The following is a 14,296-nucleotide window of genomic DNA, read 5'->3' as shown; positions in this document are numbered from 1 at the left end:
TCAGGAATGATGTTCTCATTAAATCTATAACCAGTGAGGAGAGGCTTTCCTTTATTTGTGGCTCACACTCCATTTTTTGTGCCCTTTGCTCCATGCACAGAGGCTCTCAGTGATGTAATTCCATGTGACTCTTAGAGCTGCTGAAGACAAATTTGGGTTGTTCAAGAGACATCACCCTTGTGGCTCCTGTTCTCACAGCTGCAGGGACGTGAATGTATTTAACAGCTCCCCTTTCTCACAACTGCTGTAACTTTCCAACAAAACAGATTTTTATCTTTTGCCTCCCACAGCAGAATGTTTAGGATGGGGGGCAGTTTCCTTGGCCTTTGGATTATGACTTTTCCATCAGCTGGAACCCTTATTTCTGTGTCATGAGCTGACTAAATAACTTATTTCTATTCAAAATAAACCTGCTTTGCCTGGACAAAAAGACATTTCAGGCTGGTGTCTCAAGAACCTCTGGCTAGTTGTACTTCCTGCAGTCAGAGCAAAGTTGAAAAAAAAAACCTCTGGTATGTGATATTCAGGGAATTCTATTGATTGGAATGTCAATTTATGGACAAACTCATACTTTAGAGGTTTAGAGAATATTTTAGAGGACTAAAATGGATGCATAAGTTTATTTCTTTTTAATTTACACTGTAAGGCCAAAATTGACACACAAGTTTATTTATTTTTAGTGAAAGGTCAAAATTGATACATGAGTTTGTAAAGTTACTCTTACAAATTGTCTACAAAGTATTTTACATGAACCACAGCCCCTGCAGTTTTATAAAAGTTTATCACAGTGATGACAAGGTTCTGTTGCAGAAGGTGGGGAAATAACAGAAGTAAAGGAAATAAACTTTACTCTTTCCCAAAGTTAAAGTGCTGAGTATGAACTGATGGCTACAAGCAGGAAATTCTGCTGTGAATCTGAACTGTTTTCATGGGGTGGAGAATGGAGGAGAAGCAGCCTAGAACAGCTGGAAAAACATGGAGAGGTTGTGGACGCTCCTGGTAAAAGCTTTGGGGTTTTAGTCTGATGTTCTCTTGGGCAGTACAAGAGTTGTGAATGCACAGCTCCCCCTCCTGCCAGGAGAGGGAGGAGGGAAAAGGGTAAATCTCGACCTGATTTATGGCACTTCAGGGACACAGGACCCCTCTGATCCATTCAGGTACATCTGAAAAGGTCAAAGAACAACATTAAAAGGGCTTAGGAACATGGGATGTGATCCAGGACCTGGGGAAATCCTTAGAAGTGATGCTTAGCATAGCACAGGCTTGGTTCAGCTACAATTAATTATTTGGGTTAATGAAGGGATGTTTTATTATGTTCCATACATGTTACTAAAGCAGATCAGCTAAAAAGTATTTTTGCAAGAAGCTGGGTTGAAGTGTTCAGAGAAAAAGGAGAAAATACTGCCTGAGGTGCAGAAATGGTTTGTTTTACCTGCAGAAGATGAGATGCTGGGACATCTGCCAGAGCAGGGTTTCCACATTTCTCTTGGTACTCTTGAATCAGGGCTGTTGCATCATCGAGGCTGTAAGAGGCAAAAGATGATCAACTTTGTTGAATGAAGCTCTTTAAAAAGCCAAAAATTTAGGTAGCAGAAGTAAAAACCCAAAGTATGATCTCATAGCTTTGAAGTCAGATGGGCCCTGTCATTTCCCAGTAAAGAAAACAAGCCTGGCTTTCTTCCCAGGGCTGTTAATAAAATCAATAAATAGAGAATTTAAATGTTTACTGTCTCCTGTCCCAGTTTGAGGGTGGGATAAGTGGTAACAGTGCCCTGCAAGCCCCAGGGTTTGGGCTCTGAGTGTGCCCAGGTGTGAGAGGAGCCCAACCCAGGCCCCTTTGTGATTTAAGTGCAGCACAAAAGGTGCTTTTAATTCTTGGGAACTTTGTGGCAAAACCACTAATTCCCAAGTCTTCAGTACAGGCAGCTCATTTATTTTTTTTCTGAGTGTTCTTATTGCTGAAGCTGTGACTCTGTGATGCCCCTGAATTGGATTCACCTAAAGGTAAGGTCAAGGTTTTGATCATTTCACTCTGGTTGCTTCTATTTTAACTGCACTTGATCTGCTGCTAGTCCAGGCTTAACAATCTGTTACTTGGTTAGCAATACTTTAAAAATCCTTGGAGACTTAACTATTAGAAAACCTCCATGACTTCAAAAAGAAGAAAATTAAATAAAGGTGAGATTTAGTTCCTGTAATTGCTACCAGTTACACCTGGTTTTTTTTTACCATTTATTAACTTACCAGTTATTTTTGGCAAAATAATCCACCAGCTCTTTTATTCTGTGGGTGTTTATCAGGTGTTGCTTTAACAGTGGATAATATTTGGTTTTCCAGAACTGTTCATACAGCTTCTCATTGATGATACTGTCCAAAACCAAAGAGCTGATCTGTAGGTTGAAGTTTTAGTAATGAAATGTGTTAATATTTTAGACAAAAGAGATATTACTTCTGAATGGAAAGAGCTCATAGTCTTCCTATTAGACTCTGTAGGGAATAGGGATGGGTTGTTTTTATATTTTATGCTTTTCATGTGCTGTGAAATGGCAGAGTTTATGAAAACTGAGCCCAGATTCAGAGAGAAAAATGAGTTTAACTCGCCCATAGGGGGGGCAGCTCAAGGCAAGGCAAAAGTGCAGTTTCCCAACCCTTTGGCCTTTTAGTTTCAAGTAATTATTTAAAAAACAAAACAAAACAAGGTGGTTCTGCTGCCTTCCAAACAGGGACAGCCCAAAACATGGCACTGGGAATGTACAAGGAGTTTCTCACTTGCACAACATCAATAAAAATGCATTTCACAAGTATTTTTTGAACATATTGTCAAGTAAGGCTGGACAAGATCAGAGGAGAGAGAAAAGAAGGTCCTGTGAACACTTAGTTATCAAAAAAAGCCTCCAAGTCAAAGGGAAGTGAAGTAAATTTTGTTTATTTACCTGGGAAGCAAATGCTACCAGTTCTCCAGTGTCCATGTGCTCTTCCAATTGCTGCAGCACAGTTTCTTTCTTACAGGTTGATAACAAACCCTTGTGAAAATAAGTTACAAAACTTTATTATTCTGTGAGTGATTAAAGCAAGAATTCTCCCTTCAGAGCAAATATTTGATTTATTCAGAAATTTTTTGAAATTCTAGGTGCAAAGAGAGAATTCTCAAACCAGGATCTGTGTGCTTGGACTGAAAATGTTGCTTTTAACTCTCAAATGGTGTTTTGCTGTAGCTGTCACAGGATTTTCAGACTCATTGCCAGCATGTTGTGTGTCTTACACTTAAGCTGTGATTTGGGGAAACCTTTCTGAGTGGAACTTTAATGACTGGGAAGTCTAAGAATTAAAAGTGCCTTTACTGGTTCCCAGTTTGCTGGTGACAAATATGGGAAGAGCCTCTAATGCTTCATCTGGGAGAACAATGCAGAGCAGAAAGTGATGGGAACAAATGAGAGGAGAAAGGAAAATGTCCAAGGTTCATGGATGGTGAGGATGTGGCTTTAAGGCAGAAGTTTTCTATCAGAATTTGTGCATCTCAAACATCTTCCTTGGAACTCAGGAGATTTCAATTCAAGCCCCTTCCAAAGTAGGATTCAGCACTTTTCTTACAATCTGCTGTGCTTGGGTTTTACTGGGATTTTACCCCCATGTGTTTTATGGGTGGGATCCCATAAAACATCCTCAAATTCTCTAAAGGCAAAGTCAGATGACAAAGTTACTGAGGATGACTGAACTTTTAAAAGAAAAAAGAAGAGGAAGTGTTCACATGATCCCTTTAGAAGCCTTTGGGGGTGGCAAATGTTGAGCATTTATCAGCAGGGATGTGTTGAAGTTAACTGGAATTCACCTTTGGCATGCTCTGGTGAGCAGGACACATTTAAGGACATTACCCTTGTGGAAACAGGACACAAAACTTCTGATTTACCTGAATTTGCTGCTCTCTCTTCTCAGAGTGAGGAATGACCAAGAGGCACCCCAGGGCAAAAGCTGGGAGGTCCAGCTGGGTGTATTGTTTAGCAATTCCAACCATATCCAGGTCTGCCAGGACAGGACACCTTCAGGAGATCAGGAGGGAAGTTCTCAGCTGTGATTTGTTTAACTGATGGCTCAGTGCTGTCAGCAAAAACTGCCCTGAGATTTGGAAGTCAGGTAGAGCAACACGTTTCTACCTCATGTTAACTTCAGAAATGGCCAAGCAAATTCAAGTTTCACTGAATACAAACTCATGGGGATTTTCTAGCCTGAAAAAAACTCCAAATCACACCTCCAGTTTCTCTGTCTGAGCAGCCTATTTTGAGGGGAACTGTCTGCCCAGAGCAGAGCTTTGGTACAGATGTGTCTGCACAGCAGTGGAGGATCCCTCTCCAGATAATTTTTAGGGGCCTTCCTGATCCAAATCTATTTCTGAACTAACTTTAGTTCAAGCCAGGCTCTCTGAGCTCTGGTGAGTGTTTGGAGCAAGTCAGAGAGCATTGTGGTGAATGAAATAACGAACCAAAGTGTTTTTTACACTGCAAAGGCCATGCAAAGGGTGGTTTATGCACAGAATGTTCAGGAGCTGAGCTGGGTCAGGACTGTGCCCTCACCTGAGCAGGATCACAAAACACTCCCTGCACTCCTGCAGCTGTTTGGGGCTTGGTGGACACGAGGCTGAGAAAGGAAGAAGGAAAGAGAACAAAGTAGTTGTAGTAAATCTACAAGCAAGTTACTCCAGGAGCAGGACAGGGAGTTAGAAGCCTACCTGAGAGGAAAGGGGACAGGACCACACTGCGCCAGGCTCGGCTGAAACTGGGAATCTGGTGGCAACAAAGTTTTTTTCAAGTTACAGCCAAAAGCAGGTGTGACCAAGTGTGTTATAAACACAGACACCCCAACCCACTGCACCTGGAAGAAGCCTGTCAATATTCCTTTTTATTTATCCGGGATGAATTATTCCCTACCATTGCTGTCCTTAGCTCAGAGTCTAAGATTTAGGCATATTCTGACTGATTCTGACCAATGTTCACTGATATATTGGGCTGTCATAGAAATAATTCAAAATAAATCTTTTCATGGCTGACACACAAACACTCTGAATTCCTGTTAAGTGAAGAAAACATGAGGAGTCAGACAATATTTGCTTACCTCCCATAATGAAGGAATCCCAGTAATTGCAACCAAAACTCTTCTTAGATATTGAATCTGAAAAAAAAAATCAAGTCCTTTGGTGTTTCTGAAGATTTGGTAATAATCTCCAGAACTGCATTTAGCTTGTTTTGTCTCAGGATGCAAACTTAAGAGTTTCTCAAGGTACTCATGTTCTTTTGACACCTATGGAAATTTGCTTTGTAGTTAAGTAAATTAAATTATCAACCACACCGCCAGGTACATCTCCTCCCTCCTAAGGCTGCAGCAACTTTACATAATGTTTGACAGTCACAGGCAATGAGGATTCTGAATGGCAACAATCAGGATTTCCAGCATCATAAATACATTTTCAGGGTCATGTATACATGTATACACATGGAAGTACATGTATGCACAGTTTGTATATGTTTGCACATAAGAATGTGCCTATTATGTTATAAATTGATAATAATATGAAGAAAATTTTCAGTTTATTACCATAGGATTTATTTTGAAAGGCTTTTTAAAAAATTGAAATATAACAATTTAGGATCAAAATTCAAATTCCTCAAATCTTCCCCAGTTCAGTATCTCAGAGCTCAAAGTAAGCATGGTTTATAGTTTCTGTATCTATCTCATTCTTCACAAATCACTGCATAAAACCCAGCCTTTTTCTCCCCTTGCTGCAGGATTTTATCCTTAAAAATTCCTTACCAAATTGAAGCCCAGGAGTTTCTGTAGGAGGCCATTCCAGAGCTGAGGATCATAGACTTTGTATTCTAAACTCAGCTCTGTCACCAGTCTCACAGCCTGGAGGGGAGCAAGGACATGCTGCATTTTAACAGAAATTCATCATCTTCAAACCTTTCCAAGCCACTTCCAAAATTATTGCTCACATGGGAGGAACAAAACCATTTAAATGTGGTATCATTTTATTTTCTAAATGTAAGAAGGGTAAAGCTTTTATCTGTCATTTCCAGAGTACATTGCAGAAAAATGTTTAGAAAAGCCTGTGCTTTGCAGAGAGGTGTGAATTCACACAGCGTGTAACAAAATTTACAAAGGATTTAAAAAATCCTACCCTGGGTTCATGGCTGTGGTTCTTCCATAACCCTTTAATCATGCCTTCCTTAGGGCTCTTGTGGAAGGATTCATAAGTGTATGGAATATTCAAGATCTCAAACTCTGCCAGATAAATGCAGCACTTCAGAAAATACCTGTGAAAAGAACCACCCCCCAAGGAGTTAAGTGATGTTTCTATTTTAATCCACGTATCCAACCTCAGGATAACACTGAAAAGTGTTCTAATATGTAAATAAGTGCTCTAATATGTAAAAAATTCCTCTTACTTGACTTTCTCAATGGGTTTCTTGAAGAGTGATTCCACAGTGTTGGTATCTGCCAGGTAGAGCAAACACCTGAAGGCTCTGGTCCTGTGAGCAAACGTCAGCTGAGTGTCACCAAAGGGCTGAGGGGGAAAACACAGTCCCAAAGTCACAACAATTGGCTGAACAGCTGAAAGGATCATCCCAGGTGCACACAACCCTCTAGTTTTCTAGATTTTAGACTATTAATACAGGTAAGAAAAATATTTGTGATATACAGTATTACAAATGGAAAAAACTGGAGGTTAAAGGTTCTGCTGAAACAATTTTATCATTCTGCTTTTATCCTACCCAAAGTGAGACAATGTCTTACCCCAGCCTAAGGCACACTCTAGAAAATGTTTCATGAAGTTGTTTCAGATAATATCAGCAATAAGTTTAGAAAACCCAGAGTTCAAGGGCTGCTCTTGGGGGTTAATAGCAAAAATTCAATGAAAATTGCAGTTTTAAGCCAAAGGTTGGTGAAGGGGGAAAACACAGAACTCATACAAATCACAAACCATCCAAAACACAGATGCAAAGGCCAAAAGCTGAAGCTCTTGCAGTTAAGCAGATGACATTTGGTTTTAGTAAGAGGTAAAAAGTTGAAACAAGAACTTAGCAACTCACAGATGTGTCAGATGTTGTGATTGCAAAAAGCATTCTTGAACTGTAATCCATTGGGCGAGACTGAAGTAGGTAAATGACCCTGCAAAAATGGGTTTGTGTTTAAAGCAAGTACAGCTACTGAAACACATCAACTGTCATTTAAATGTAAATGTTTCACTGTCAAAAAGAGAGCAAGGATAAGATATGAAAAAGGAGGGGAAAAACCTCCATAAAGCTACTCTTAAGCACTTACAGATGTAAGTTATTGTCAATGGCATTTTGTGGTATAAATAAATATTGGATGATTCAAAAGTGATGTCAGCAGAAAGTAAAAATAAGAACAGTGAGCTCTGAATCACACACCCACTGCTAGGTTTCTGGAAAAAGCCATTTTTACCTGGCAAGTTAAAAATAATTCACCATATTACAGGTAAGACAAGACACAGACCTTCGGAGTTCTTCATCCTCCTGTACGTCTCCAAAGATTTCCTGGGTTTTCTTGAAAAAGAAATTAAAATTTAGATGAGTTTTCCATATTGTCTGGATAAACAGCTGGGTCATATCCCTGCTTAAAGCAGTTCTTGATGAGGCTGGTATATTTACAACTGCTTTACTCCTTCAGGCTGGCTGCACTAAAGGAAAAGCAATTCAAATCCTTCTCACCACAGACACTGCTGTGCTATTTTAGGAAGGTATTGAAATCTTAGATTCATGAGTACTACAGGCAATTTGTACAGAATAACTTCAGGTTTTTTTGAACAAGTGGATGGGAAAAAAAAAGCCTTATTATATTTTATATAATTGGTAATTTTCCTTTAAAGCTCAAAGTGCTGACTTACCCCTGGGGGTGGTGTGCTTGGACACAGCCATTTGGCCAGCAGTTTGTCACAAATTTTGTTCATGTCCAAGTTGTTAATCTCAGCAATCTCCCTGGCTGCCACATGGATATCTACAGGAAAAAGTGCAGACAAATGTTATTTTTCCAAACCAGCTTGGGGTTTTTTTTTTAAAGAGTTTCTCTTTGCTCCTTTGAGCCTGGATGATGGAAACTCACCTGGATAATCTCTGCCAGCTGGGTTTTGGAATCTCTGGTCTATGCTGTGGTGTTCATACAGCAAAACAATCAGATTTGCTGGTTTCCCAATGGACTTCAGATGCTCCCCAGTGTTCAAGTTATTTGTTATCAGGACATTTTCTGTTGCTGCTCTCTTGTACTGCAAGTGTAAGTTCTTCTGGAGGACTTCTGCTTTCCCATGTGGCTCATCCTTTAGCAAAACACCACAGTTTTACACTGAAAAAAGTCTCTTTTACTCAAAAGCACAAGACAAATCTTTTTACAGACTGGACAGCAGGATCTGCTCTTCAGAAATGTCCTCACATCTGTACCCACATGTATTTTTTCTGCAGACAGAAAGGATTAACCACATTGCTCTACCTAGGAAAGGTTTTTTGAAAAAATTTGCAAAGCTCTGTTGTGAAAGAGCCAAATAAGATATGTATGAGTAGGTAAAATAAACACATTTTGAGGTAAACTGTAGGATAAAAAAAGATTAATGTTAAACCTCATGGCTGCTCAAATTTCAGTTTAATTTTGGCATAATTCTCTCTGGTCCTGTGACTAAGTACAGAGAATAATTTAGGGTTCGTTGTCCCTCAACAACTCCATAGGAAGTTTGAGATTTACAATCAGAGCTGAGATTCTTATTCACCTTTCCCTGTGAAAGGAAACCATGTAAAAAACAAGCCTGAGAAACAAGTCAAAGCAGATTTTCTTAATATATAACCCTGCAAACAGCTAAAGAATCTTGCAACTGTAAGCAAAAATTAATAATGCTATTGATCAAAGGTGGAACAGATTCCACCTCGTTCTCCTGCATCAAGAAAAATGCACACAAGGGGAGAAAGAACAAATTATTCTTCCCTAAAATGCTCATTTTTTCTCCAAGCTCCAAGAACACTAAGCCTGATTTTTGCAGGAGAATGTCCCAGGACAGAGGAGATTCTTCTGGGGGTCACTTCCCCAAAAGTATTTCCCATATCAGGGTTGGTTATGGTACAGTTTACACACCCAAAACCCAAACCACCACAAATTAAAATACAAACATAAGTATTTTGTGATTTTTGTAATAACTTCACAACAATCTGGCAAGGAGTTTTCATTACCTCAGCTGTAGTGCTTTTCAGCCACTTCTCAGCCAGATAGAGACAGAATTTCAGTGCCTGGACATGATCGGGACCTTTTTAATGATTAAAAAATAAAGGAAGAGAAAGAGGTAAATAAATTAATTTTCATTATTTCTTCCTACACTATATACTATATCCATTTTATTTTGAAGGCTTAAAAAAATTAGAAGCTATTTAAAATATTAGGAAAACTTTTGTTTTCCTAAGAAAGAATATTATTTATTGGATTCAAATAGCAGAGAGTGATTAAATTGGGCTAAAAATATTGGCTTTTGGTGGAAAATTGTCTGAAGATGGTGTGAACATGGAGAAACTTTTGGGAGGACAACAGGGCCAGGTTGGATGGGGCTTGGAACAACGTGGTCTAGTGGAAAGTGTCCAGGGTTGGGCTGGAAGGACCTTGAAGCCTTTCTATGATTCTACAAAAAGGAAAAAAAGGATTTGATGGTGATGCTGTGATAGCAAATGGATGTTCTTCTAACCTGCTGTTCCAAACTGGATGCAGGAGGCAAATTAATTTTCACCCTCCAACTTTGCTGGGTGTTATTCAGGATCAGTGAACAAATGTTTGCTTGTCCCAAGCCTGTTCTCTCCCCATTCCTTCCCCACCCCATTTGCAACTCACCTGTGGGGAATTCCTGGGCAATCTTGTGGGCCATGGCCACAGCCCACTCTGGATTGACTATGGACAGCAAATAGGACTGAAGTGCCTGCACAGTTTTGATGGTTTCCCTGTTGACAATGGAGGTGCAGCCATTGCTCCTCATTTCCAATATTTTTGGTTTCAGTTTTTTTTCAAAGACGTGTCGAACTGCAGACATGTGGAAAGTATCCAGGGAAGCCTGGAAAAAATGGTAAAGGAGGTGAAGAGTTGTCAGAGGTTCTGCAGTGAGGCCAACATCATGCAAAAGAAAGATGGAAACTTCTTTTTTGGGGGTGAGGGGGAATAATATTTAAATCAGTTCCTTCAAGCTGTTACTTTACCTTCATTAGTTTGGAAATCAACAGAAGGGTTGGGAAGGTTTCCTCACTGAGCTCTGCAGCTGAAAAGGAAAAGTTGCCTGTGAGAGTCTCACAATCTATTGGTAGTTTCCTCTGTTAAATTAAGAACTTCTAATTTATTGGTGGATGGGCAACTCCATTGGGAGAGAAAGGATCTGATCCTAATTTATCCCCACTGGCCTGGGAAGTGGGACCTGTGGATAAATTCTAGAGGTCCTAGGAAAGAATTTGAGGACAAACCCTGCACTGTATTTATCATCTTAGCTCCTCTGGGCAGCAATTTGGGAGCACAAGAAGTGCATTCAGAAGTTAGTTGGGATGACAACTGCATTAATGAAGAATTGCAGTTAATATACAACAGAAACTGTGGCACTCTGAAGGTCAGGGATGGCAGAGAAAGGGAATTTGAGATTCTGAACTTACAAATAATGTTCCAGAAAGACGTGGCAGTCCTGAAGAACAGCAGGTGAAAGGGCAGCCTGGTGTGAGCAGCTGGAGACAAGGGAATCATCTGCTCCAAAACATATTGGTGCTCCAGGTCCACTGGTGGAGAAATCCTTGTGTAAGATTTCAGATGTTTGAGGAGGCTCAAAGCCTAGGGGAAAAAAAATTAAAAGAAATAAGAAAATATAAATGGCTGAGAAATTACTAGAAATCACTTTTTTGAGGCTATTTTCTGAGGGAAAGATGGGTACATGGAATAATTAATTTAATTTCAGCAGTGCTGGATAGCTCCATCAATAAACAGACAAAGCAGAATCGAGGTGCCATCAGGAAGGTCACACATCTGGACACACCTGGCTCAGCTGGATGCTGGTGTTCTTCTCATCAGCACTTTGGATCACCCTCAGGACAATTTCCAGAGTTTCATAGTCATAAGGATCCAGCTGTTCAAAATATAAGATCTTACATGATTTGTCTTATAAAAACATACAAGTGTGTAGATTTTTTCCCCCAATTTTAATACCAATTATTGTTTCTTCAGGGTTATGTCAATATAAGCACCATGACATAATTCTCTAAAACATTTTCTTAAATCCTAAAAAAAAAAAAGCATTGGGATTTTGCAGAAAGACCAAACAATAAGTGCTGAAAATAAAATAAAACAAAGACCCAAAACAAACAAGAAAAACCTCTACCCCATCAAAACCCCAATCATCCAAAATACAAAAATCAAACCCCAACCAAACAAAAACACCCCCAAATATCATTTTTAGCCCCCAGCTATTTTTAATGTAGAACTTTCCCAGTGTATTTAGAAAAAATGACTTTTTTGTTTGATTTTTTTGGCTGGTCAGTTTATAGGGGAAGTGGGGATGAAAATATCCTGCCTCTCTTTAAAGAAAATTAGATATGTGGCTGTAATTTGTTTTGTAGAGAAGCAGAAAACTGAAATTTAACATTTACAAGCTTTAAGAAAACTTGGAAGAACCACAACCTTTTCAGTTTTTGTGGAATAATTAATCTGTCATTCAAGTAACATGCAGCAATTACTAGATTTAGATTCCAGGGATCTGGCTGTGTTGTTTTTTCATTTTTATTTTATAATTTTTATTTTTTTTTACCTTGCACAATATTCCACTGAGGCTCATGACCAGGTCTTTGGTGCTGCTCAGCAGAGGAATTATTTTTAGTGCTCTAGCCAGTAATGTGGAATGAGGTTGCCTCTCAGTGCTTTCTGCAGAGTCATCTTCAACATCTTTTGTGTTTGAATTCTGGAGCAGAAGGGTTTCAATGCAAAGCTGCAGTGCAGCATCACTGTCCAGCATGAAAGTCCTAGGAAAGAACAGAATATGATTTTCTCTGTGAGCTTTGGTGTCATCAAAGGGTTTCTTTCCTCATGAATAAATTAATCCAAGGGCAGGATCTATTTTGAATTGCATCTTTTTTTAAGAACAGTTTGCATTTTATATTAATTGGGATTTATTTAAAGCAAAATAGATTTCAGTGGCTATGATTGTCAGATTTAATGGAATCAGTACCTGCAGTAATTCAAGATGAGATCTGTGTCTACTTCTGGGTTTTGTACCAGCACTCTTATGAGTTCTTTCTTCCTTACTGGTGGCTGTCTAAACACAGTCTCAAAAGAAATCTGCAGATAAAAACACATTCATCTTCTCAAGAGAGTCTTTTAGACAACATCAAGACTAATTCCTTATATAATGTGAAGCTTAATATAATCTCAGATTATATTGATATTATTAACTGGTTAGTTAATAAAACCCTAAAATAAGTAAATAAATAAAAACTTACACCAAATTTACCAAGCTGGATACCCCATTCTGCATCAATAACCAGCTCCTGGAATTTTCTCTTTTCTTTTGCTTCACCATATTGGCCAGCAAGCTCTGCTCCCACCAGAGCTACTGCCTAGAAAGAAAGGGAAAGGAAGTGAATACAAATCTAATAAATAATCTGAAAATTGGGAATCCTGAGGTCTAAATCCTTAAAGGAACTTGAAACAATTCATAAATGATCACACAACTGTGTAAAATGAAAACAAACCTTAGAGAAGGTGTCAGGACTACCTCACCTCTTGACCAGTTCAAAGCTGCTTTAAAATTTATTTTCTCTAAAATATTTTCCTAACATTGTAGAAAGCAATATAAAAGGTACTTTTTAGGCATTTTTCTCAGGATTTACATTATTCTTCCATCTCCCTTTATATTTTAATAGATGAATTCACTCATTCCATTCATGAGAACTATTGGCAGAGAACAACTCATCCAAAATATAACACAGATCTAAATTATGATGGGACCTGAAATAAATCATTTCAAGCTTTGGAATAAGTCATTATGAGAGTGAAAATCACATTAATACTGACAGCAACTTCCCGCTGTGGTACAGAGGCAGCTCCTCTCCCAGGGCCCTGAATGAAGGATCTTTAACATTCTCTGTTTGCCAAAGAAATTCAAGGCCTTGGGAACTCACCAAAACTTTTCTGTAATTCTGCCAGGAATTGTTTATGATCTCCCACAGCTTATTGAACATCTCTTCCTTGGGCAAAATGGTGCAATAGCCCAGGGCCAGGCTCTGATCAATGACACGAGAGTTGAACACCTGTGGTTTGGGGAAAAAAAATATAAACTTTAGGAATTTATTTAATTTCTTCAATAGGTATCTTTGTATCAAGTGCAATGCAGGAAAAATACTCCATAATTTAGACATGTATTGGGAATTTAAGTTAGGGAGGAAAAATAATACAAAGGCATTTCAGGATTTAAAATTTAAAATCTGAATATCCAGAAGCCAGTCTGAAAGTGACTTCCCTTAGTCTAAGCTGCCTTAGAAGATGGTAAATTGCAGGTTTTTCTCAGAGCTTTTTAAAAAACTCTCCCCCAGGAAAACTACCGATCTAAAACAAATCCAGGATTTCAAATGAGATGGAGAATATTTACAAATCCTAAAGGCCATGACTCTCATTTGGGACCCTAAAGAACCCCCTAAAGGTGAGGCTCCCACTGTCCAGAACCTTCCAAGCAGAGCAAATTGAGCAAGAACAAAGAGCCCACGAGGGGCTCAAAGACTCTTTGGAAAAGGCTGTTCAGGGAGGTGGTTGAGACACCACTGCCAAAGGGGTTTAAAGATGTGGAGATGTGGTTCTCAGGACATGCTGTAGTTTAAGGGTTGGCCTCTATGATCTTTTTTCCAACTGAAACAATTCCAGGTGGAGAAGAAAGTGGCTCCCTCACCTTCTCCAGGAGATTCTTACCTTGTGTAGTAAGTTCAGCACAGAGGTCCTGATGACTGAACTGCTCTTGTCTTTCATAGCTAAGAGGAAGCTTCTGGTTTCAGTAAGGAGCAGATCACTGTCATGTGGCTGTTATGAAGAAAACAGCACTTAATTAAAAATAAATTCTGAATCCTCAACTTCCTGTCATTTACAACATAGTAGAAGGTGATATAATAATTTTATTTTCAGATTTAGTTAAGGCCTTACAAAGATTTCTTCTAGATAGGAAAAGGATTTCTGTTTTCCAAGCGCTTTTGAATTGAGGAATGTTTCCTGAATATTCTACTTGTGAGTTTTCCCATACTAAACAATA

The 14,296-nt window shown here is 39.0% G+C and overlaps 1 protein-coding gene across 4 annotated transcripts in view; it reads right to left on the bottom strand.

The window, feature by feature from the left end:
• Positions 1 to 167: 167 nt before the first annotated feature.
• KNTC1 (kinetochore associated 1) overlaps positions 168 to 14,296 on the bottom strand; it is a 31,062-nt gene continuing 16,933 nt past the window's right edge. For 3 of the 4 annotated variants that reach the window (XM_083873773.1, XM_083873775.1, XM_083873776.1), the window contains 25 exons: positions 13,963 to 14,070; positions 13,182 to 13,310; positions 12,501 to 12,617; positions 12,230 to 12,339; positions 11,813 to 12,023; positions 11,045 to 11,134; positions 10,671 to 10,842; positions 10,230 to 10,288; positions 9,871 to 10,087; positions 9,225 to 9,298; positions 8,116 to 8,326; positions 7,901 to 8,010; positions 7,510 to 7,559; positions 7,083 to 7,161; positions 6,438 to 6,556; positions 6,170 to 6,305; positions 5,803 to 5,898; positions 5,107 to 5,163; positions 4,724 to 4,778; positions 4,569 to 4,632; positions 3,908 to 4,037; positions 2,934 to 3,023; positions 2,245 to 2,390; positions 1,433 to 1,523; positions 168 to 1,163 (listed from right to left, as the gene is read on the bottom strand). In XM_083873773.1, the coding sequence (XP_083729899.1) occupies positions 1,116 to 1,163; positions 1,433 to 1,523; positions 2,245 to 2,390; positions 2,934 to 3,023; positions 3,908 to 4,037; positions 4,569 to 4,632; positions 4,724 to 4,778; positions 5,107 to 5,163; positions 5,803 to 5,898; positions 6,170 to 6,305; positions 6,438 to 6,556; positions 7,083 to 7,161; positions 7,510 to 7,559; positions 7,901 to 8,010; positions 8,116 to 8,326; positions 9,225 to 9,298; positions 9,871 to 10,087; positions 10,230 to 10,288; positions 10,671 to 10,842; positions 11,045 to 11,134; positions 11,813 to 12,023; positions 12,230 to 12,339; positions 12,501 to 12,617; positions 13,182 to 13,310; positions 13,963 to 14,070 (2,769 nt within the window). In that variant the 3' untranslated portion in view covers positions 168 to 1,115. The remainder of the gene's footprint in view (positions 1,164 to 1,432; positions 1,524 to 2,244; positions 2,391 to 2,933; positions 3,024 to 3,907; positions 4,038 to 4,568; positions 4,633 to 4,723; positions 4,779 to 5,106; positions 5,164 to 5,802; positions 5,899 to 6,169; positions 6,306 to 6,437; positions 6,557 to 7,082; positions 7,162 to 7,509; positions 7,560 to 7,900; positions 8,011 to 8,115; positions 8,327 to 9,224; positions 9,299 to 9,870; positions 10,088 to 10,229; positions 10,289 to 10,670; positions 10,843 to 11,044; positions 11,135 to 11,812; positions 12,024 to 12,229; positions 12,340 to 12,500; positions 12,618 to 13,181; positions 13,311 to 13,962; positions 14,071 to 14,296) is intronic. The other variant, XM_083873774.1, reaches the window with a different exon arrangement.

The sequence above is a fragment of the Zosterops lateralis genome (assembly GCF_965231275.1).
Source record: "Zosterops lateralis genome assembly, chromosome: 17".
Lineage (NCBI taxonomy): Eukaryota > Metazoa > Chordata > Aves > Passeriformes > Zosteropidae > Zosterops > Zosterops lateralis.
Note: the sequence above shows the minus strand (reverse complement) of the source record. Positions and strands in the feature narration are given on the sequence as shown.